The sequence below is a fragment of the Triplophysa rosa genome, unplaced genomic scaffold (assembly GCF_024868665.1).
Source record: "Triplophysa rosa unplaced genomic scaffold, Trosa_1v2 scaffold207_ERROPOS430718, whole genome shotgun sequence".
Classification (NCBI taxonomy): domain Eukaryota; kingdom Metazoa; phylum Chordata; class Actinopteri; order Cypriniformes; family Nemacheilidae; genus Triplophysa; species Triplophysa rosa.
In genome coordinates this window covers 48,481-73,496 of record NW_026634225.1, presented here as the reverse complement: position 1 = coordinate 73,496, position 25,016 = coordinate 48,481, and the positions used below count along the sequence as shown (strand labels likewise).

The following is a 25,016-nucleotide window of genomic DNA, read 5'->3' as shown; positions in this document are numbered from 1 at the left end:
TAGTGAACCCGAACACAATAGACCAGGGAGGAATGACACTAGTTCAAACAAATGATGTTCATGTTTTATCTGTAAATGTCACACGCCTGACACCTGCTGGTCACTGCAGCGCATCGCATTCATTTGTCATGTGTGGATACTAGAAAGACATTCCGGCAGCAGTTTTGTCTCTAAACACACTTACAAATGCAAGACCCTTACAGTGTTTCTATTAAACTCCTTTAGTCTGTGCTTCTGTGATGCGTCATTTCTCAGTGCTCCGTGTGCAATGTTAGAAACGTGAAACGGATTAATCGAATTGAATATAATGATTTGAGGAAAATCGACAAGACATATTTCCTCTGAGGGACAGTAAAACACACTCAAAACACTAAATATTGTGGCTGCAAATCCGTGTGTACATAACTGTATAGGCCTATGCCGCACGTGTGGAATCTCTTAAACATTTGGGTTAACAGAGCAAGTCTTCCATCAAACGATGATAAACAGATCTCTTTTGGAGAACCGCCACACACAGAAAATGCATGATAACCCGTTGCTGTGGAATCCTGCAGGAAGTCTTGACCTGAAGCGCTCGACGTGGAGTTGCGCATGCGCACCGAGAGCCTGAAACAAAGTAACATTCTGCGCGGCTGCAAGACTTTCATCGAATCACTTTGTATCATTAAATCACACGACATCGATCATGTTTGATTCCGACACAAAGTTTGTGTGTGGGAAAGGCTGTGTTTCTGTCGTGTGTCGTGTAAGATAAGATTCTGGAGTTCGGGATGAGTTTGGGTTCGGTTGACCCACTGCTGTGAATTTGGGTTTGTAGTTCCGGTAGTTCGGGATGAGTTTGGCTCCAGTGAGCCCGTTGCTGTGGTTCCGAGTGTGTGATGAGGGGGATCTGGAGAGCGCGCGGCGGGTTCTGGAGGATCCGGGCGGATTCGGTCACGTGGACGGAACCGATGAGGACGGAAACACGGCGCTGATGTTCGCGTCCGCCGGAGGACACGAGCAGCTGGTTCGGTTCTTACTGAGGAAAGGCGCTTCAGTGGACAGACGGAACCATTACGGATGGACTCCACTAATGCAGGCGACCAGGTCCAATTTTACACCAAATTATTGCTTTATTTTGATAAAAGATTATATTACACTTGCTCATGTTATATTTCAGAATGATGTTACCTAATGCTTTAATAAACGATTATCACCTTCAGTATGTGTTCATTAGTATATTAATTCAGTCTGATTTCAGACCGCTTTAAAGTTCACTATACACACACATAATCTGGTTTACTGTATTATCTCCGTGGGGACAGTCCATAGGCGTAATGTTTTTATACTGTACAAACTGTATATTTTATCCCCTAACCCTATCCCTAAACCTAAAGATCATAGAACACTTTTTGCATTTTTAGATTTTTAAAAAATATTGTTCTGTACAATTTATAAGCTTTTGTGCCCATGAGGACCTCAGTTTTGGTCCCCACGGTGACACGAGTCCCCCTGTGTTGGTGTGTATTCAGGTTTAGGTCCCCACCGGGATATATAAACATGAACACAGACACAGAATGCAGATGTCTGCATTTACATCTGCGAGACAACTGCAAGTTCAACAAGGACATTCCTTCAGTATCATTCTGGACACTCAGTTAAGATTGCCTGTTTGTTTTGAATTTGCATTTTCCATTTGTCAATACTCTACTGCTTATGTTTGAGATCATAAATGTTAACTCTTTAAAAACACTTTTCACTTCTAACAAGGTCAACTTGAGTTTCTGAACTTTAACGTAGCGCTTGGTCTAAAATATTATTGGATCATATTTGTTACAGATCATCTGCTATACGTCTCGGAGACGTCAAATAGACATCTAGAAGACGTCTGTAAGATGTTTATGATTTAGTTTATGATGGATGTAAAACTGCTCTTTCTAAGACGTTTATCAGATGTTTTTACACAGTAGATGTTTTCCAGATCACCAGATCTTTGGCAGATGTCTTACAGATGTACCTGTGCTAGCTGGGCTCTCCCCTAATGTCATCATTTCAAGAATAGGCCTACACATCTGTCATCAGAATCTTAGTGCTTTACAGATGTTAATATAAACATTTTTTGGTGGAGGATTGCGTTTGCAGCACAAAGTTCATGGGTTTGAATCCTGATGAAAATGAAGCGCTTGTGTTGGAGCGGATAGCCTTGTGGTTAGTGCTCCGACATGTGACGCTGTTGTGCTTCGGATTCTTACCCGTTCCCACCAGCCCCCCTCCTCTCACCCACTTTGCTTCATGTCCTCTCAATGTTACTGTACAAATAAAGGCAAAAACGCCCCAAAAAAAGTAGTGCTTGTTTAAACGGAAAGTGACCTTAAATAAAAGCATCTGTCATTTTTTACATACTTTAAAGACTGAACGTTTTAAATAGAGATTGTATTTATTGTTACCAAAAGCACCCTGTGAATCAAGAGACTCATTTAAGCTTCTGATCTGGCCTTCTGTGTGCAGGTTCGGACATCTAAACGTGGCTCATATCTTGCTGGAGAATGGCGCTGACATCAACGCGAGGAACCGGATGGGTGCCAGCGTGCTCACCATGGCCGCTCGCGGAGGTCATGCTCATGTGGCTAAACTTCTCCTGGAGAACGGCGCTTTGGTGGACGACTTTGACCATTTGTCAGCAGCTGAGGGCAACGGCAATGCTAATAACAATGTTCGCAGCGACAACGGCAAGACGTTTTTGGAGATAACGTCGCTACTGGCCGCCGCTCAGCACGGACACGAAGCCGCGGTCCGACTGCTGTTGGAATGGGGAGCTGATGTGAACTTCACACAGAAGACCACAGGTTGGAGCGCGCTGATGCTGGCGGCGGCCGGCGGGAGGGTCAGCGTCACCCAGCAGCTGGTGGAGAGAGGAGCGGATGCCGATCATCTGAACGTGCTGGGGAAGACGGCATTTGAGGTGGCGCTTCAACTGCTACATAAAGAGGTGAAGAACTATCTGGACTCCATGACCAGCGTAAGGCCACAGCCAGGTAAAAACACCTGACCTGAACATGACCGAAACAAAACCAAGTTCAGTGGAATGATTCTTGAAGCAGGCGAGTGTGTGTGTGTGTGTGTGCCATTGCTGGTTTGTTTGTGTTGTGAAGTTCACAGTCTGCGGTAAAAGCTCATTGTTGGATAATCGTGTCATCTTTACCGTCATTTTTACACTTAGATTTTTTTTGATGGAAACGCTCGAATGACATTCTGAAATGACTAAATAGACAAAAAAAATTCTGATCGTATGTTTTAGTCTAGATGCTGTTTTGTGATGATTCAGACTTTTTGTGTTGAATTGTGAGCAGATGATGAGAAGAAACGGCCGGATGTTTTTAACGCACTGAAGTTAGGTAAGACCACAGAGATTCGCTGAAGGAACATTACAGAAGAATCACTCTGGACTCGGCATGACTGTTTGTGTGTGTGTTGTAGGAAACGCTCAGCTGGTAAAGGAGATCGTGGAGGAGGACTCGTCTCAGGTGAACGTGTCAAATGCAGACGGTGCATCCCCTCTGATGATGGCGTCTGTCAGCGGACAGCTGGAGGTCGTCCAGCTGCTGGTGGAGAAATACGCTGATGTAGACAAACAGGACTCGGTGCACGGCTGGACGGCGCTCATGCAGGCCACCTATCACGGGTGTGTGTGTGTGTGTGTGTGTGTGTGTGTGTGTGTGTGTGTGTGTGTAGCGTTGTACCTGAAACGTGTGTTCTGCATGTGATGTTTGTGTTTTGTCTTTTCGCAGAAATAAAGAGGTGGTGAAGTTTCTTCTGAATCAGGGCGCTGATGTGAACCTGAGAGCTAAGAATGGATACACAGCCTTTGACCTCGTGATGCTCCTGAACGACCCCGGTCAGCAAAACAAATCACTTACTGCTGTCAGTCAATTCATTCATGAACAGGACAATAACATCTGTCTGTCCGTCTGTTAGATACGGAGCTGGTGCGTCTGTTGGCGTCTGTGTGTATGCAGGTGGATAAAGACAAGAGTAAACAGAGAGGAAGAGCCACTGTGACGAGACGTCCGTCTGTAAGCGTTCCTCTTCAACTTGATGAGAAAGGAGGCTTGAAGGTAACCGATCACCTGACCTCTGACCCCTGACTGCTGAGTCATTGGAATAACCTTAAGAAGTGTATACGAAGAGTTTGGTTCCAAAATGAGATAACTCAAGATTTTAAAATCATGTTTTTTATTATGTTATCATGTTTTTATTGTGTTAAGTTAGCTGCATCGTTTTAGTTTTATGGCTTAAAATAAACCAACTGCAGTTTGAAAATAAAAAAAATCTCTTTTTGGAACCAAACTCTTCATATATTCTCTCATGGTCACGTTATCTCGTTTGTCGTCGTGTCATCAGTCGTGGTGGAGCCGGATGTCCAATCGCTTCCGTAGACTGAAACTGACTCACACCCTAAGACACGGACTCTCCACCAATCGGCTCGCTCCTTTTCCTGACGAGCCCGAGGTCCCTCTGGACTCCACCATGAAAGCAGAGCGCAGTGATAACGCTGAACCCGAACCCATCGGAACCGTCACGCCTCCTAGTGGAGCTCCGCCCACTGACATCAGAACTGCATGGACGTCCAAGAGTAAAGACGGCGGTATTACACTTGTTACTACAGTAAAGAGTAAATGAAACACTTCGTTATTCACGCAGTAGAGATTTGACCTGCTGTACTTGCAGGTTTGAGCAGAACAGCAGGTGAAAAAGACGACTTCCTCATCACAACGATGGTACATTTACATGTTCAGTCACAGTTTTTAAAAATGTGTCAAGTCTTAAACTTCATGAAATTGTTGTCGTCCGTCAGCTGCGGAATGGAGCTCCTCTCGCTCGGCTGCCCAATGAGAAGCTGAAGGCCGTGATCCCGCCCTTTCTGCCTCCGTCCAACTTTGAGCCGTGGAACTCGGAACGTTCTGGGGTGTTGAAGGAGGGCCGCAGCGGACACGTGCCGCAGAGACCCAGTAGAACCAGCTGTGCCAACTCAGATATAGTGAGACACTGCGGAAAACATTTGTATTATTTCTCTCATGTTCTTCATGATGTTCTTTTACATATAATGAGGGTTTATTGGAATGAAATGAGTTAAAACTTGTGTGGATGGTTACATGTTTTCTTCATCCCTGATGTGTGTGTGTTTGTGTTCAGACATCCATCAGTCGAGTGGTCAGCAGGTCCATTAAGTTTCCCAGCATCACTAAAGGTCCCTCCCCCTCCAACTCGGCTAATTATAACTCTGCCCATTCATCAGGCGGTTCCAATGGAGTGAGCGGAGGTAACCGGCACGCCTCAGACTCCCACCATCGCTCAGGTTCCCGCCCCGGCCCACACACATACACTGAACATACTGCACATCATATGATCTTCATAAACATGTCAATAACACAGAATTAATGAACAAAAATACACAGTGTACATACAGCTCAGCTATATGTGTTGTGTGTGTGTGTGTGTGTGTGTGTGTGTTCATGTTTGTATATCCCGGTGGGGACCTAAACCTGAATACACACCAACACATGGGGACTCGTGTCACCGTGGGGACCAAAATTGAGGTCCCCACGGGCAAAAAAGCTTATAAATTGTACAGAACAATATTTTTTACAAATCTAAAAATGCAAAAAGTGTTCTATGATCTTTAGGTTTAGGGATAGGGTTAGGGATAGGGGATAGAATATACAGTTTGTACAGTATAAAAACATTACGCCTATGGACTGTCCCCACGGGGATAGTCAACCAAAGCCTGTGCGTGTGTGTGTGCGTGTGTGTGTGTGTGTGTGTGTGTGTGTGTGTGTGTGTGTGTGTGTGTGTGTGTGTGTGTGTAGGGGGCAGTGGGGCAGATAGTGTTTTAACTCAGATAGCAGCTCAGAGGAAAAGAGCCGCAGGTCTCTTAGACAACAGAACACCTGCAACAGAGACACCCGGCGACATCACCCACACTGATGCCAACTCCAGATGGGTAAACGCCACTTACCTGCACGTCTCTCTCTTTCTCTCTCTGTGTGTGTGTGTTATTGAAACCTGTGTGTGTTTTTAGAAGCTGGAATCTGTGAAGAAGAGACCTCAGTCAGGAAACTCCTCCACCTCTAAAAGCACATCACCCACCCTCACACCCTCTCCATCACCCACCCCCAAACCCCCCGCAGCCGACTCGCTCTCATCTGCCTCAACACAACCCAGATCCAAGAGCAGTGGAGGATCCAGCAGCGGAACCATCACAGACGAGGGTCAGACACTCAACACCACAGACAGATGGACAGACAGTCCGACACTCAACACCACAGACAGATGGACAGACAGTCCGACACTCAACACCACAGACAGACAGACACTCAACACCACAGACAGACAGACACTCAACACCACAGACAGACAGACACTCAACACTACAGACAGACAGACACTCAACACCACAGACAGACAGACACTCAACACCACAGACAGACAGACACTCAACACCACAGACAGACAGACACTCAACACCACAGACAGACAGACACTCAACACCACAGACAGACAGACACTCAACACCACAGACAGACAGACACTCAACACCACAGACAGACAGACACTCAACACCACAGACAGACAGACACTCAACACCACAGACAGACAGACACTCAACACCACAGACAGACAGACACTCAACACCACAGACAGACAGACACTCAACACCACAGACAGACAGACACTCAACACCACAGACAGACAGACACTCAACACCACAGACAGACAGACACTCAACACCACAGACAGACAGACACTCAACACCACAGACAGACAGACACTCAACACCACAGACAGACAGACACTCAACACCACAGACAGACAGACACTCAACACCACAGACAGACAGACACTCAACACCACAGACAGACAGACACTCAACACCACAGACAGACAGACACTCAACACCACAGACAGACAGACACTCAACACCACAGACAGACAGACACTCAACACCACAGACAGACAGACACTCAACACCACAGACAGACAGACACTCAACACCACAGACAGACAGACACTCAACACCACAGACAGACAGACACTCAACACCACAGACAGACAGACACTCAACACCACAGACAGACAGACACTCAACACCACAGACAGTCAGACACTCAACACTACAGACAGTCAGACACTCAACACCACAGACAGACAGACACTCAACACCACAGACAGACAGACACTCAACACCACAGACAGACAGACAGATACTCAACTATAGACACACTTGTTTCTGAAACACAGTAAAAGACACTGGTGATAAGTCACAGCTGGTATTTATCAACAACAGGCAAAAGTGACATCTCTCTGACTTTATTTATCACGCTGGTTAAGTACATTATGAAAAGGAAATCATTATTCTGTTTCATATCCGTGCATAAATTTGAAGAAATATTACATTTAAATGTGAAGTAGATTGTGTTCACTGCCTGACTAGCACTGTTTCAAAAGTTCTGAGGTGTTTCATGACGTTTATTGAGTTGGCTTGTGCAATTTTGGGTAAACGGTTTAAAAAATGTCACGTGATTTCCGGTAAGGGAACATAGGGAGCATTGATGCTGACTGGTTTTTGTGTTGCATTGTGGGAATTTTTTGGGAACGAACATAATCAGTGCATTGGAAGGATTTTGCCAATCAGACAGCCCTTAAAATGTCCCCTCCCTGACTTGTGCCCTGACTACTGAACAAACGAGCTGATTGAGACACACCCACTGTGATTAGCTAATGAATTATTTCCTGTTCTTGTGTGAATCAGAACTGCACACACACACACACGCACACACGCACAGTTGTTTTTGTTTGTTGTGTTTCTGTGACACGTGTGTTGAGCACAGATTCTCTCTGATGTTTCATACACAGATGAGTTATCAGGAATCCTGAGGAAACTTTCCTTGGAGAAATATCAGCCCATCTTTGAGGAGCAGGAGGTTTGTGTCACATGAGAGGATTGTGTTTTATTTCTACACATTTCTCACAGCTGTTGTGTTGGTCGCTGTGGTGGTCATGTTTCAGTTCAGTCCGCATCATAATCTCATGTTATTTTGTCTGCTTTAAAGTGTAGGAATGAGATTAAAATGACCGATGTCACAGATCAGAGAGATCCACTCACTGATGTTTTCATGGCAGGTGGACATGGAGGCTTTTTTAACTCTGACTGATGGAGACTTGAAGGAACTGGGAATTAAAACAGACGGACCACGACAGCAGATACTGGCGGCTATATCTGAGCTCAATGCTGGAAAAGTGAGTTTTTCATGAATCTGAATCAGTGAGAACCTGAAACCTGATTAAAAAGAATCCATTGAGATGAAATATTGTTGTGACAGGGGAGGGAACGACAGATCTTACAGGAGACCATCCATAACTTCCAGTCATCATTCGGCAGCAGTGCCAGTAACCCTCGACCCTCTGGATACCCACACTGTGAGTCAAATACAACATCCATGCTGATTGTTTTCATTATGATGTACTGACAGGTGATGTTCATTAAACTTACATGTGTTTTTAAATGTATGTTCTGAGCTACAGAACCCTTTGCCTCATAGCAACATCATGTTCAATGCTTTAGAAATGGTCCAGATAAACACATCATCCTCACTGGATGTTTTCATAAACTCTTGTGTTCAGCGCCATCGGCTTGGAGCTCCAGCAGAAGATGAAACGTCTCCTCAACAGCTCAGCTTGTGCGCGTGTGTGTGTGTGTGTGTGTGTGTGTGTGTGTGTGTGTGTGTGTGTGTGTGTGCGCGCGTGCACCAATGGGTGACAGCATCATGAACATGTGAGCATGCATACACGCGCTGTTATACACTTGTCGTGCAACAGGGGGCGATACATCATCATCTCAAGCGTCATGTGAGGTCGCATCAGGGTATGAATGTTTCTGGGGTTTCTGTGGATCGGGACTGTGTGGTTCAACACGTTCTGTTTGGATATATAAATGTTAAATGCATTGAGTAAGGGAGACGACCATGGTGTGGTTTAAGGAAGAGAAATGTTTTACATTATGGCTTCATTTCTTCATAAACTACATCAAAGTGATACGGCCGTGTGTTCTGAACTCTGACTGTGATGGAGAAAAACAAACCCCTCCTTCATGAACACTCTTCAGTCTGTCAGTATTATTGTTTTGTGTTGATTTGTATTTATGAAGATCGTCCTGTTTTCATTTCAGTCATTCACTGCTGGGAGTCTCGTCTGATTAAATGCGTATTATTAAAATAACTAAACATTACAGTGATGCATTTGGCAGACAGTGGATTTTTTAGTCTTACATGTCTTTTATCAGGATGGGTGTGTTCTTTGCGTCACCAGCGCAGTGCTCTACCAACTGAGCTACAGGAACGTCAATTTCTCAAGAAAGAATTTTGGTCTTTTCTGAGCCTTGCAGACACCATCATGTTAAATGCATTATTCACCAGAAAAATCAAGATTCTCTCATCATTTATTCTCTCTCATGTGTTTGTAAATCTGTATGTGAGGCTTTCTTCAGTGGAAGACAAAAGAAGATACTTTAAGAAATGGTTTTGTGTTCATTCAATGGAAGTCAATAGAGTTTAGTGTTGTTTGATGATCAACATTCATCTAAAAATCTTCTTTTGTGTTCTGAAGAAGAAACTCGTCACGTGACACGAGGATGATTAAATGATAAAAGAATTCTTACTGTTGGCTGAATTAAGGAGTCTTGAGTGATCTGATCATGAGTGGGCTGCACTAAATGCTGGTTTAAAGGTCCAGTGTGTAATTTTTGGGATGATCTATTGACAGAAATGCAATATAATATACATAGCTATGCCTTCAGAAGTGTATAAAGAGCTTTTTATTACCTTAGAATGAGCTATTTCTATCTACATACACCGCGGGTTCCCTTACACGTAAATCACCATGTTCTGTCAGCCGTGGTAGTGTTTGGAACGGGCGGGGGAGGGAGGGGTGGAGTGAGCGCATGGTTGCAATTTACAACCTTGCTGCTACATTTCACTGACTGGACCTTTAAATGGTTAAAGGTTTTTAGTCATGAAATCAGAGACTTTCCACATTCAGAATCCAAACACTCCATGTAAACATGTCTCTCCTGACCCCTCAGATCACTGGAACATTTTCCTAATAGCAGGTGTAAAGACGACATGACAGCAGAATATTTGATGTTTTCAGTCAGTGTTTTTTTGGCTCTTTTCCACTGGATGTTAGAACACAGAGATGTTTTTTCTCTTCAGTGTTGAGATGTGAAGAGTCCACCAGCTCACTAAACCACACACCATGCTGGAACAAAAGCGTTTCAAGCAGTTATGTCGTATACTGTGATGTTAAGATTCATCTTTATAGAAGTTTACAGAATGCGGCGGCAAGAGTGGTCTTCAATGAACCAAAGAGAGTGCATGTCACTCCTCTCTTCACTTAAGTTACATTGGCTCCCTGTAGTCGCTCGCATCAAATTCAAGTCTCTGCTCCTGGCCTACAAGACCACCACTGGTTCAGCACCCCTTACCTTCACTCGCTCATGCAGACTTATGTACCCGCCAGATCCCTATGCTCTGCAAACGAACGACGTCTTGTGGTGCCATCCCAAAAAGGTAAAAGATCTGTCACGTACCTTCTCGGGATCGGTTCCACATTTATGGAATGATCTGCCCGCTGCTACAAGATCGGCAGATTCTGTGGCCATCTTTAAGAACCGTCTGAAAACACATCTCTTCCGTCAACACCTGACCGATCAGTTCTGACTTCTATCTCTTTCCTACTCTTTCAACAAAAAAAACTTATCTCTGTGTACTGTGATAGGCTATATGAGACCAGTTCTCTTTTACTGCACTTATGCTTTTTGTTGTGCTTATGTTGTTCCAATTGCTTCCAATGTTTCCCTCATCTGTAAGTCGCTTTGGATAAAAGCGTATGCTAAACGACTAAATGCAAGTGCAAGTTAAACCTCTTGATAGAGAAATTTTAACAGAACTGTAAAATTCAAACCATTTTAACACACATTTTAAGATGGTTGTGATGTAATGAGAACATATAGTTTATTTCAATGTAAAAGTACTTTTTTTATTAAACAGTCACTTTATTCAGTAGCAAACAGTACACAATGTTTTTTTTATCTAATTAGAGAAACATCCTAAGAGCTTTTGCCAGAAAAAAACAACCAATTACAATTGCACAATAATTCATATAATCTTATGATCACAGAAAAAGAACAAAGTCAAAGTGTTTTATGTGTCGTGCGGGGTTGTGTTTGATAAATCCATCCTTCTAGTGAAATTAATGACTTGAATAAACTTTAGCTCCTGCAGTTATTCTTGTAACTTTATCATTGTGATGTTAATTCTGTTTGTTGCACAAAATCCTGAAAAATAAGCAGTTTGAACTGAGAGAGAAATGAGAAAGTGTATTTATTGCCTGTGTGAGCTGTGATTATCATACACATTATTTCCACACAATCTGCCGTGTGAGATTCTCACTGATGTTGATAAATGTTCGCAAACATGATGTGAGTTACCGTGTGTCTCCTCCATTGTGTTCATGTACAGTGAGAGTCATCTTTTAAACATATTAACATATTTAATGATGACAGACATATCAAAGAACAACTGAGTAAATATGATGTATAAAATAAACAGACCGAAATCTACAAATCAGTGTTTGGACAGTGAGAAAACAATGTGGAAAACTATCTTTATTCAAATTGACTTGATGTTCATTCATGTTTTTTGTTGGATTATATTTAGTAGCTACATGCGAGATCGTGTGCGTGCGTGCCTTATGTGTGGGTTATTATGGGTTGTATGTATCTTTGGTGTGTCAGTGACCATATTTGCGTGCACCGACTGATTGTGTGTCACTACAGAGAGGGATTATGGACGATTAAAAACAGGCTGATCCTGTAGAGACTATAAAGTATGATTCGCGTCACGAGCCCTTACACACACACATGTCTGGTTTATTATCTCTGTGGGGACAGTCCATAGGCGTAATGTTTTTTATACTGTACAAACTGTATATTTTATCCCCTAAACTTAAAGATCATAGAACACAGTGCATTTTTTTAAAGATTGTTCTGTACAATTTATAAGCTTTTTTTGCCCATGGAGACACGAGTCCCCATGTGTTGGTGTGCATTCATGTTTAGGTCCCCACCGGGATATACAAACACGCACGCACGCGCACGAACACACGTTTTGTTCGCTTCATGGATCTTTTCAGTATGTGAGAATGTTCAATATTTGACCCGTGACAGGTAAAGACGAGCGCTGTATAGGGGTCGCGGGTTTGATTTGAAAGAAACAACACGACATACATTAGCCTAACGTTACTTTAAAATTGACGTAGTGTTTATTCATTTCATTTCGTGTGGTTTAACAGAGAATAGCGCGTCAGAGAAAACTTCATAAGGTATAACTTCAGTCGAATCATTTAAACATTGCAGCTAAAGCTATTTCAGCTTTTATTCAGAAATTGTCAACGTTTACATTTTTTACCACGTTTCTGTCCTTTATGTTCGAGATTCGCTGTAACACATCCCGGCGCTGAAGTCGACACGACGACTTCGGTCAGTTTGTTCTCTGGAATCATTTCCGCTTCGCATCGTGTAATGTTGAATCTTCAGTCCGATGTCTTTCATTACATCCACTGCAATGTTAAACTTAAGTTTTATTCCGTAAAAATCTATCTGGTTCTGGTATTCCGAACATCATCTGGTGCGCGCGCGTCTGATCACTCCCTTCAGTGCGTGTATGAGAGTGTGTGTGCACGCGCGCGGCTCAGAATCGCGTGCGAAGAGGCCGGCGTGTCAGTCAGTGGAATCTGCCACCTGAAACACAGTATAAAACACACACACACACACACACACACACACTGAATCCCGCTGCATTTGCTCCGCTTCATGACACAGATCACACATCAGGTACTTTATATTCATTCATCAATGCATGAGCTGCAGAAGAATCATTCGTCTCTTTTACTGCTTTATTTAAACGGACATAAGTTCTAGTAAGTGATTAATACTTGAGCTAAACTCGCATGTATTAAGTGTTGTTGTTGTTGTTGTTGTTGAATGTGTGTGTGTGTTTTACAGCCTCTGGCCGTCAATATGATTCCACCTGGAGATTGTTTGTACGCCGGGAGGAAGCGAAGGAAACCCATTCAAAAACAGTTAAGATTCATCTTCACTTTTATAACAAAAGCTGCGAAAATCCCCAATATATCACTTACATACAGCATATAATAATAACGCATTTGAAATCATCAGCCACTTTCAAAACTGTTGGGATATTATCTCTTTTTATTGATGCTGTTGTGTTTTCTAATGAAAGTGTTATAAAATATTGAATTTGAACGACTGTTTATTTGTCTAACAGCTGTATTATTATTTCCAATGTTGCTATATAAACAACAGTACATGAATGAAAACAAAATAAATCAAACTTTGATGTGTCACTAATGAGATGAAGCGAACGAGTTCAAAATAGATCAACTCAATGTCATTGTGTACTGTGTGAAGCTTTCATTTTCACAGATCAATCATTTCTTTATTTTCTCTTGACACACTGTCATTGAATATGTTCACATATAATATGTATTTGACTGTGGTTTTTCATTGACCACAGATGACTTCTTCATTCAGTCATAATGTTATACTACACACGAAAAAAACCCTTAAATAATTGTAATCATTCAGTCACTTTTTTAAATCTTTTTTGTGCAGTAGTCCACAGATAGGAATGATCTCAAAATCGTGTATAGTTTCTTTTCTAGATACTGATGTGCTGAATCATGAATTTAATGGTAAATGTTGAAAGGCGCTTCACTTGTCTGGTGTGATGTGTATTTTCATTTCTGCCGAGCCATGTCGTGTCCGATGAAAGTGTGTGGATTTGAGTCAGAAACATTAAAGCATGAAACCTTACGTTCGTTCGTTCGTTCGTTCGTTTCGACTCGACTCGACTCGACTCACACTTGTCATGTAAACACATTGAATTACTCACTCGTGTATACAGATTGTGGCTCTTTCACTTGTTGTAGGTTTATATTGGTATCAATGTGAGATTTGCTCTGAACTCTTAATTATAAACTCAAAGTTATTTCTTCTAACGCTGTCATCCAGCAGGAAACCAGTGGCAGTGACTGAAAAATCCAATCCATCCAAACGGCACCGTGAGCGTCTGAACGCTGAGCTGGACCGCTTGGCGAGTTTGTTGCCCTTCTCGCCTGACATCATCTCCAAACTGGACAAACTTTCAGTTCTCCGTCTGAGCGTCAGTTACCTGCGGGTCAAGAGCTTCTTCAACGGTAAGACACTTACACTCGGCCTGAGGTTACTGCTTTGAGTTAAACGTCTCCTGATGATAAAACGAACCTTCTTTAGTAGCTGATCTCAGCACAGTTAGTCATCTGTAGCTTCACTTCAAATCACGAAGGTGGAAAGATGCATTTGAACATCATTGTGGGATAAGAAGATTGGAGTCTTGAGGTTAGCGCTAAACTAAGATCAGTCTTCTTTAAGCGCTGTACGAAACATCATCTCGAGGTCATGAATAATGTTATATTCTCACGTGATCGTGCTTGAAATGCTCAGATCTTTTAGTCGGCTTCAGAGCTTTGTCTTTACGAAGGGTGAATTGACCGACGGTCTGCTGCTCTTTCTGTCTGAAAGATTCTGGTGAATATTTGCTGTCATGATGGATGTCTAACACACACACGCACACACACACACGATCGAGCGCACGTCATGTGCTGCTGTTTTTTAGATTTGGTTTGACAGAATAAATGGAGCGGGTGTGAAGAGATTACGCTACTGTTGTGTTTCTCTCTGTGCATGTTGCTGTATTTGCATCTGAATGGTGCATATAGGCTGTCAATGTGCAGCTCTTCTTCACTATGTGTACAGTGTTTTGTTTCTATTCATGGACTTGTTGCAAAAAGAAAGTTTCAGAAGATTTATGAAGACATTCGAGTCTTAAACAATGAACATGACTTAATATCAGTTTACTCGAGACGAGACATTTTTATACTCATGTAGACTGTAAATCATTAAAACCGATGTGAAATGTAAACGTTATTGTGCTTTTTAGTCACTTATTCACCTTTTGTTTATGGACAGTCTTGTCCTCGCCAATATGGCAGCACGGTTGTCCCAGTACAGCAACATGCCAAAGCCCTCAACGCGGTGTCTATATGTGTCTGCGACTGCATGCACCTTTTGCTAACACACTTCTGAAATGACCCTTTGTGAAGAGAGACAGATGTTCACTGCTTCTTACACACGTCATTTTCCACAAAAACACAGTTCTGAATTTGACCAAAATGTCCTTGAAAGTCCTTGAATTTGGTGTTGAGTAAAGTGTGGGAACCCTGTTTATGGCATGATAAATGTCAGGTGTGATCTTTTCTCATCACCTCTCTCCGTGAGAATTCATTGTGTGTCTCAGATATCTACAGTTAGTCCATCATCTGCAACTGAACCTTTAAAGACATCAGCACTCGCTCTCTCAATTTATCAGCTCCGTTTGTCAGATTAAGGTCTTAACAGGCCAGAAGAGGTTTTGTGTTTTCACTCTAACCCATACAGTACTTTTAGAAATGAGGTGTAGACTTAGTCCTGGGGCTGAAATATACAATAAACAGTTATGAGTTATGATGTGAAACACATGACATGAGCTCCTCTGAAATGTGACATTTCAATCTGTTTGTGTATTGTGATGAATTCTTTTCATCAAATTCTCCAGCGTTCATAAACTGATCTGATATATATATATATATATATATATATATAGATAGATAGATAGATAGATAGATAGATAGATAGATAGATAGATAGATAGATATGATCATATAGAATGATGTTTATGAAAATATATAGTTCAATAATGACGCTCACACACCTCTCACATGCACAATGAGTAAATATAATGATAGTTTTTTAATGGAACATGTATGAATTAATCTAGTTGTGTTAGTACATTATAATAAAACATGAGCCATTGTAGATGGGTGTTTCTGCAACTACGGGCAATAAAAAAAATCAACCCCTGTGAAGTTTGAAATACATATTATAAGGTCAACAAAATTGCATGGAGTCATTAAGATTTTAATCTGGAACATGTTTATTTTTATATTTGTAATTTAATATACAGGAAATCTTGAAAATGTGCTGCGGTAAAGACATGTTGCGGAAATGACATTTTTGCTAATATTGCATGTAATTGGTCTAAAATGTGCTCATGTGGTCATTGCTGTTTCCATAGAAACTAGACTTGTTTGTCTTTGATAAAACGTCATTATGAAAGCATTTTTTTCATTGTTGCGGTAAGGACTCAAAAGTGTGGGACAGGCACATTTACTTCATAAAATTATAAAAATGATCAGTAAATATATACAAAAACATTTACAATGCTGTAAATTAACATGTATATTAAACAATTCCATTTGATATCATGTGAAATTGTAATTCAATTATCTTATTTTACATATCTTAATATTGTGACCAGAGTTGTGGGACATGAACAAAAACGGTGTTTGGACCTATAAATGCTATATAATTTGATGATAAATCACATTCATCAATAATTATATATTTTTTTCAAGGTGTGGGATGACACTGTGAATATATTTATAACAAATTTTGGCATCAATTTTTTTTGCAAAATCTAAAATTTCACAGCTGGGACTTAAAAGTGCCAAAGTGACTTAAACATATGTGTAAATGTAAATGAACTGCTCCTCTCTGAATGAAAAAACTGACATAAATGAGTGAATAATTTATTCCTATAAATCTTTTTTTGTTTGTTTTGCTTTAATACATTATCTGTTCATGAGCTGATCAGTCAGAATAATAGTTTAGTTGAGTGTTGTATTAGTTTGTAGTGATCGAGGTCTGTTAAACCTCATTTCTCTTCAGTCGGCCAATAACTGTATATTTAGCACACTGAAGATTCTTCAGGTATATTTCTCTAGAATTACATTTCTCGTTTGTAAGATAATCTCATGTATTTTAAGGTGTTAAAACAGACTTCTAAATCAATTCCTTTAGAGATATTTGGTCTGTTTCTAGTTGTTCTTGTGAATGGCAGTACAAATCGTGTACTTCATGTCAGCCAACATAACTGGCATAAATCATGATATCAAAAGAAAGATGATGAATACATATCAATTAAGTCATTGCTATTTATTTTTAATGTCATATTATTATACATAGAGTATTCTTTGTGTTCTTATATTGTTCTTTTTATTTAAAATATTTCCTAGTTCTGTACAAAACGTTTTCAGTATTTCGAATGAACAAAATAATTGATGTTCTGAGGTTTTGTTTATTTTGGTGACCAAATGAAGCTGAAACTGTTGTGGTTTGACTCCACAGATTTTACACTTGTTCCTCTCAAACACACACACACCCACTGACGTCTGTGCGGCTGATCCTCTTCCTTCTTTAACTTCTGATTTTTAGACATATCTTGCTCAAGCTGTTCCTCTCATCACTCTTTCTGCTGAAAGGTGTTCAACATGAACAACCAAACCGCTGACTAAGTGCAACTGAATGAATTCGGCAGTTGTTATTGTGTTTGTTGACAGAAGAGCTTGTTCATTACAAATACACTGAAATCTACATGCACTCACTCACACACGCACACACACACACTACACTACACACAGGCACATGTATGTTTTATTATTTCTGTGGGGACAGTCCATAGGCGTAATGATACTGTACAAACTGTATATTTTATCCCCTAACCCTATCCCTAAACCTAAAGATCATAGAACACTTTTGCATTTTTAGATTTAAAAAAAATATTGTTCTGTACAATTTATAAGCTTTTGTGCCCATGAGGACCTCAATTTTGGTCCCCACAGTGACACGAGACCCCATGTGTTGGTGTGTGTTCAGGTTTAGGTCCCCACTAACATATAAAAACATGAACACACACACACAGTTCGATGAAGTTCTCAGGAAGAAAGGATTTGTTGGCCCCACACTGTCAGATAAAATTCCCATCATGCCTTGCCGTTGAATCACCACTGAACGTCCACACATCCCTGTTGTGGAGAGAAAAATTCTGAATGTTGATTGGTCAGGAGCTGTGGTTTATTCACTGAACTGTTATAGTTATTGATGTTGCTTAGCAACATGATGTTCCTGTTGTCAGGGATAACATCATCTAACAACAATCAATAATTTTGCACAAATAATTACATCATAAAATATGTGTTTTTATACATACTAAATACATTGTAATAAATACATATGGTAAATGCATGTGCATAAAATACATATTTATGAAAATGTTGTTTTCATTTTGTTTTAGATTATTTATATCTAACAGCATTTTTTATTCTGCCCTGAAATCAATTTAATGTTACATATCAAATGTTGTATATTTATTTACACACATGTTTATCATTTATAAATGAATCTTGTGGAAACATTTAATGAAAGAGAACAGACTGTAACAAACACAACAGCAGGAATTTGTATTTGGAATATTTTTTTTCTTTTCTAAATGTGATGTTCTATTGAAAATATCATTAGCCTGCTGTAACAACAATGAAAGTCAATGGGATGTCTTTTACTAATAATGTTAAACAAACCTGTGTGTGTGTGTGTGTTCATGTTTGTATATCCCGGTGGGGACCTAAACCTGAATGCACACCAACACATGGGGACTCGTGTCACCGTGGGGACCAAAATTGAGGTCCTCATGGGCAAAAAAGCTAATAAATTGTACAGAACAATATTTTTTACAAATCTAAAAATGCAAAAAGTGTTCTATGATCTTTAGGTTTAGGGATAGGGTTAGGGATAGGGGATAGAATATACAGTTTGTACAGTATAAAAACATTACGCCTATGGACTGTCCCCACGGGGATAGTCAACCAAAGCCTGTGCGTGTGTGCGTGTGTGTGTCTGTGTGTGTGTGCGCGTGTGCGCGCGCGTGTGTGTGTGTGCGTGTGTGTGTGTGTAATTGCTCTGAATGACAAGCAGCAGGCAGCAGTTTAGCAGTCAGTGAATGTTGTTTCTTCACAGAAAAGGCTTTGGTGTTGCGTGACTTCTGCTTGGCAGTGTTCCTCAGGCCCGAGGCTGTGTGTGTGTGTGTGTGGTGTGTGTGTGTGTGTGTGTGTGCGTGTGTGCGTGTGTGTGTGTGTGTGTGTGTGTGTGTGTCAGGCAGATCTGCTCTGTGATTGGCTGTGATGTATTTTAATGACATCACAATGATGGATCATTTCCTAAGAATTTCTGGTTTTTATTGTGATCCAAATGACAAAAGTTAACTGGAGGGATTCATTTGTCAGTCATGCACCTGCTGTTCTCATTGGCCCACACACATAATCACACAACTGTGAGGTGACTGATATAAGTCTAAACAATAACAAAACATTTCTGTGCAGAGAAATAACAAGACAAAATATCAAACAGATTTTTAAGCTGTACATTTTAACAGGGGAAGGGACACACACACACACACACACACACACACACATACACAGTGTATCAGGTTTTAAAGTGACTGCTTGCGTGTAGCAGCTGTTGTGTTGTATCGTTTTCATTCGCGTGCGGACGGGGAATTTCTCTGTTCCAATGATTCAAGGGTTTGTTTTCATTTTATGCCCTATTTTACATATGTTCTCTCTCTCTCTCTCTCTCTCTCTCTCTCTCCCTCTCTCTCTCTCCCTCTCTCTCTCTCTCTCTCTCTCTCTCTCTCTCTCTCTCTCTCTCTCTCTCTCTCTCTCTCTCTCTCTCTCTCTTCCTCTCTCACTCTCTCTCCCTCCCTCTCTCTCTCCCTCTCTGTCGTATATGGAACACACATCAGCTCCATTAGCACAGAAACGCAGCCATCTGAAGCTTCATTCACAACATCAGATCTTTGCACGCAATGTTAGTCAAATGATCCTATTATAGCAGAATATTCTAGAGATGTTGAACAACACATTGGATTTGTAGTATGCTTAATCATCTGTTATTGATGTACATAGTAGGGTTGCACGGTGTACCGGTGCTACGGTAGCATCGCGATGCTAAAGCTTCAAAATACCCGCGATGCCTCTTTATTTTTGAAACGGTAGTACCGTAGTTAATGTTGCATATGTATTGCATTAATATTTATTTGAACACTTACATCTGCCTTTTTGCGGTGTTTATCTCCAAAATGAATGTGTGTTTTAAATGTCTCGGGCGAGTTAATGATTCAAATTGGCGATTTGAACGAGTTGGTTAAATGATTCACTAACTCAGTGGAAAATTGACGCCACCTAATGGCCGTTTTAGTTCTGCATTTAAAAGTAAGCCTAATATTTCCCTTTATAAAGACTGCTGTATCAATTAAATTTGTCCAACATTTGAATTAGTTCCTACGTGAAACATTATCTAGTGTACTTTAGTATTTACTACAGTAAACTACTAAAACTCATAGACAATAGTGTTTTTGAGTCTTATCATAGTAAATATTTAAGTATACTTACAAATGACTAAATGTAAATGTATTTGCTACAATTTATCCAATTACTACAGTTAATACAACAACATATTCTAGTGCAAAGTATAATATAGTTTACTATAGTAAATGCAAAATGTTTAATCTAAATCTGTGTTTTTGTATAGATTTGAATTATATGGCACAGCATCGTGATACTACTTGGTATCGAGATACTTCAGCTGGTATAGTATCGTAAGACATGTTTGTGGTACCGTGACAACCCTAGTCCAGAGTAAATACAGCAAAAAAGACTAAAAGAAGACATACCATGGACTGTGATGAGTATAGAAAAACGCACACGCACACACACACACGTGTGTTGGGGAAATGACTCATGTGGAGTTTCCCATTGTTTTGGTCACGGCATGGAAAGGATCTGCTGTAATGTCCTCTGCTTGAATGAATGGTAGTTTATTTGTACACATGAATGGTTCACCAGCTTGTATTGTGGTACACAACTGTGTTAGTCAAGCACATCTCACGTTTATTTAACAGGCTTCACAACAAGAGAGCGAGAGGAGCAGAGGTCGCCTCCAAACACAAGCTCTTTTGTCTCTTTTTGTCTGTTGTTTTGTGTTGTGTGATTTCTGTGAACGTGGTGAATGAACCCAATGAGCTCGTCCAGAGATGTTGTACTTGTTTTATAACGGTGCCGTTTGACAGTCCTGGTGTCAGTTTTTCAGCCGTCTGTTGGTGGTTAGCGTGTGCTGTGGGTGAGACTTCAGAAATATGGCACTGTCTCTTTAAGAGCTGGAGTGTGGGTGTGGGGGGGATTGCGTGACTGCAGCAGACGAAGCGCTGACCTCAGAGAAATGCTTATGAAAACCATTTACACACACACACAGCACACAAGACCAGCACTGCAAAAATGAGCTTCCTCCACACACGCACAAATAAATGTACAGAATATCAATGACATCTGTGTGTGGATATACTGTAGGTACATAAATATCATATCATACAGATAAATATTCACACAGAACAGTTCTTTTGACAGTAGGATCAATCTGAACGACACACTGAAATCAGATAGAAATGATCCAATACTGCTGTTGCGGAGGTGTAAAGAGTACCTGAAAACCATACTTGAGTAAAAGTACAGATACCTTGCAGTGACAATTACTCCATTACAAGTTACAAGTCACCAATTCCAAAACGACTTCAGTAAAAGTCTTCGAGTATCTGATTGTAACAGTACTTGAGTATTTTACTCATACTGAATGTAGGCTCAAAGCAGCACTAGTCCTCAACACTTAAGAGACACGTCAGTGAAAAACAAGAAACAGTCGATATGTGAGGAGAGCAATCGCATTTATTTTCTTAAATCATAATAAGACTGAACACCTCAAAATTGCAACAAATCATGGCCGACACCATAACCTACGTCATTACAAACTCCCAAGTCTCATTTAAGCTCAAGTGCTCATAAGTAAACCAAACTCCTTCAAAAAGGTCTCTTCAATATAACAGATAAATAAAATAATGTTAAGTAAAATCAAAAAGTCAAAGCCTTTTTGCACTGGACATGCTGGTTTGGCCTCATCGCCAGCTGCAGTCATGTCCTCATTTCACATATAAACCGCCAACGATTGACATCTACCTGATACTGCACTCCTATTCACATCAAGAAGCCATGTTGACCAGTTTTAGTAAGTTAGGGCAAAATCCACAAGATTACAGTACCTTTAATGCCCTGTAAATGGCAATATGAATTCTTCTGTAGCAAAAATAAACTGCTGCAAAAAAAAGATAGGTGCCATGCAAAATGTAATGTGTAACTGCATTAGTCATTACACATGTAGTGGAGTAAAGAGTACATATACTTGTTCAAAAATGTAGTTAAGTAGAGAGTAAAAGTTGCTAATATCTTTAATACTCAGTACAACTACAAAGTAGCCAAAAAGATACTTAAGTACAGTAACTAATAACATTTACTCCAATACTTTACACTGCGCTGTTGTGCTTTAAATCCACATATGCGTCCAAAAGATATAGATTTGTTTTGCAAATACAGACTGCATTCTTCTAAGGTGTGTGTCTGTGTGATGATGTCATTCATCATTCATTCTGTCTGTCATATGTGTGGGGTGATGTGTTATGGCTGGAATACACTACAAGACTTTTAAAATCTGAGCAGATTTCTTTAAAACTGGACATCACACACTTGAAGACTTTTTGAAAGTTTCAGATAGGAACACAGTAACTGACACACTGACGCGGACTTTGTGCAACAAGTCCTGACTGAAAATCTGAGCAAAAGTCTTGTAGTGTATTTGAGCCTTAAGTCTACATGTACAGCACATGAGCCTGGGTTGTGTTTACGTCTCATTGATACTGTACGTGTGACAGAAATCAAAGAGTGTAAAATCCAATCTAAAGGAAGGTTTTTTAATCATTGAAGTCTCTTTCATATCACGTTTAGAGGAATCTGAAGTGTGTGCGTGCGTGCGTGTTTAGTGATGTGTAAAGTTTTTAACCCATAGTTTTACAGATCTTCTGTCAATGAGACAGATGTGTAAGAGCACTGATTGGCCGAGACGTTGAACGAAGCAGCTGTGGGCAGTGATGGCATGTTGGCCGCCGCAGGTTTGCGTGACACGCTTTGTTTTGAGTGGAAGCCTCATGATGTTCAGCTGCACAGCTCAGCGGCGGATCCATGCTCAACATATTTCACCTCTCAATGGCCATGTCTGGAAAAGCACAACTAAATCTACGGATTTGATGGATTAGGAAGGAAACACGGTTTAGTCAAAGGTTTTCCTGAAGTTTGTTGATGAATAATGGATAACAGAGTGTCAGAGATGATGGCTATGAGAGGAAAACAGACACTGTCTTCACATCTGCATTGGATGAAGGATCAAGTGGATCCTCTTGGACTCCAGAGAGTGAACGAACTCTAACATCAAAACTCATCTTTAGCTCTCACATTTGAGATCTGTTAAAAAACCTGAGGATACTTTTGTCCCTTCTGAGAAGAACATGTTTGATTTAGTCAAATGACTCTTCATGGTCACATAAAACAGACCTGTGCACTCTCTCATCACCCGATGAAACTTAATTCATTCCTCAAGTTCTCTGATTATTATGTGAAAACTCCAGAGGTTTGTGGGGTTTGTTGAGATTTACTTGTGCCCAGACGATTGACTTTGGGACAGTGAACTGCTTTTCACAGTATAAACATGTAATTCTCCAGCTGTGCTGAGATCCACCCACCTGCACGCAATGCTCGGGAATCTGTCCAGGATTGGGATTTACCCACGTCTGCTCTGGGAATCCTGGACAACATCTCTTCCTTTCAAACACACACACACTCGTACACACACACATTTGCGCAGCTATCTTTATGAGGACATACATTGACGCAATGCAATCTCTAGCCCGTCACCCTAACCGTCAGAACTACATGCCTGACCCTAAACCTAATTATAACCTAAACCCTAAAACCAAGTCTTCACCCTCAAACAGCCCTTTGAAGGGGTCTCTGGAAGTGAGGACCGGCTCACTTTACCCTCCTTGTCCTCACACCGCTGGTCTACAACTCAAACCGGTCCTCAAAAATATAGATGTACAAGTACACGCGCACACACACACACACACACACACACACACACACACACAGACACACACACACGCATGTTGGGTTTCCATGTTTTATGGGGACATTCCATAGACACAATGGTTTTTATACTGTACAGACTGTATCTCATATTCCCTAACCCTAACAATCACACACAACTGTCTGCTCTTTTACATTTTCACAAAAGTTCATTCTGTGTGATTTATAAGCTTGTTTCCTCATGAGGACCAAAACATGTCCCCACAAGGACAAGGGTTTTGGATATTGCCATCTTTGTGTCCCCATACCGTAGGGTTTACCCTTCCCACACACACACACACACACACACTTTCTCCAAAGTGTCTGTTGTTGAAGTTTGGATTGAAGGAAGTGAATCAGAATTCCTCATCAGTACATCGATGTGCTTTTCTTTAGCCATTGTGATATATTGAGAGAGCTGATGGGTAGACGTATGATCAATTGTATATGTTCAGTATTTATGTGTAAGGCTTGAGTTTGATTTGCTGCGTCATGACATTTTTTGTCATTGCTCTTTCACAGTTATAGTGTCTGTAAGTTTAGGTGTGTGATCTAAACCCTGAATCAGAGAAAGTCAAGCTTTCCTTTAGTAAACGTCATTTTCATACAGTATTGGCTGCTGATGTTAAATGTATTAGTCAAATGAAATTCTTGCTTTCTGTCATTAATATGAGCTAATAGTAATAATAAACAAATATCACAGAAAAGACACACAATAGCAGGAAATCTAATGAACTGTTGGTGTCTATAACATCAGCGCTTAACCTTCTGCAGCAGCGAGTATTCATGACTTGCCAGCACTCATCAATATTTAACAGCTGTTGTTCTTTAGAAACTCTTTATAGGCTAATGTGGCTTCCTCTGTTTGCACGCAAGGGCCTGGACGAGAGCCAGACGTCTGTCAGAGATGCTGCAGATTGACAGAAGAG

General features: G+C 40.8%; 1 protein-coding gene across 2 annotated transcripts; it reads left to right on the top strand.

The window, feature by feature from the left end:
• Nucleotides 1-576: 576 nt before the first annotated feature.
• LOC130549990 (ankyrin repeat and SAM domain-containing protein 6-like) lies at nucleotides 577-15,753 on the top strand. 2 transcript variants are annotated; one of them, XM_057327321.1, is made up of 18 exons: nucleotides 577-1,086; nucleotides 2,488-3,014; nucleotides 3,330-3,374; nucleotides 3,457-3,661; nucleotides 3,768-3,874; nucleotides 3,955-4,094; nucleotides 4,381-4,624; nucleotides 4,708-4,757; nucleotides 4,835-5,017; nucleotides 5,173-5,299; nucleotides 5,847-5,980; nucleotides 6,059-6,248; nucleotides 7,894-7,961; nucleotides 8,161-8,277; nucleotides 8,361-8,457; nucleotides 8,662-13,014; nucleotides 13,100-13,176; nucleotides 14,129-15,753. In XM_057327321.1, the coding sequence occupies exons 1-16, from the start codon at nucleotides 833-835 to the stop codon at nucleotides 8,691-8,693; spliced, it is 2,520 nt and encodes an 839-aa protein (XP_057183304.1). In that variant the 5' UTR covers nucleotides 577-832; the 3' UTR covers nucleotides 8,694-13,014; nucleotides 13,100-13,176; nucleotides 14,129-15,753. The 2 variants fall into 2 exon arrangements, with proteins under 2 accessions (XP_057183304.1, XP_057183303.1); XM_057327320.1 differs by having other exon boundaries at nucleotides 5,173-5,335.
• Nucleotides 15,754-25,016: the final 9,263 nt, after the last annotated feature.

Coding starts and splice junctions, on each gene's coding strand:
- LOC130549990 (XM_057327320.1), top strand. CDS start 833: ATGAGTTTGGCTCCAGTGAGCCCGTTGCTGTGGTTCCGAGTGTGTGAT. Junction 5,336..5,846: donor AGACTCCCACCATCGCTCAG/GTTCCCGCCCCG, acceptor GTGTGTGTGTAG/GGGGCAGTGGGGCAGATAGT. Junction 7,962..8,160: donor CCATCTTTGAGGAGCAGGAG/GTTTGTGTCACA, acceptor TTTTCATGGCAG/GTGGACATGGAGGCTTTTTT.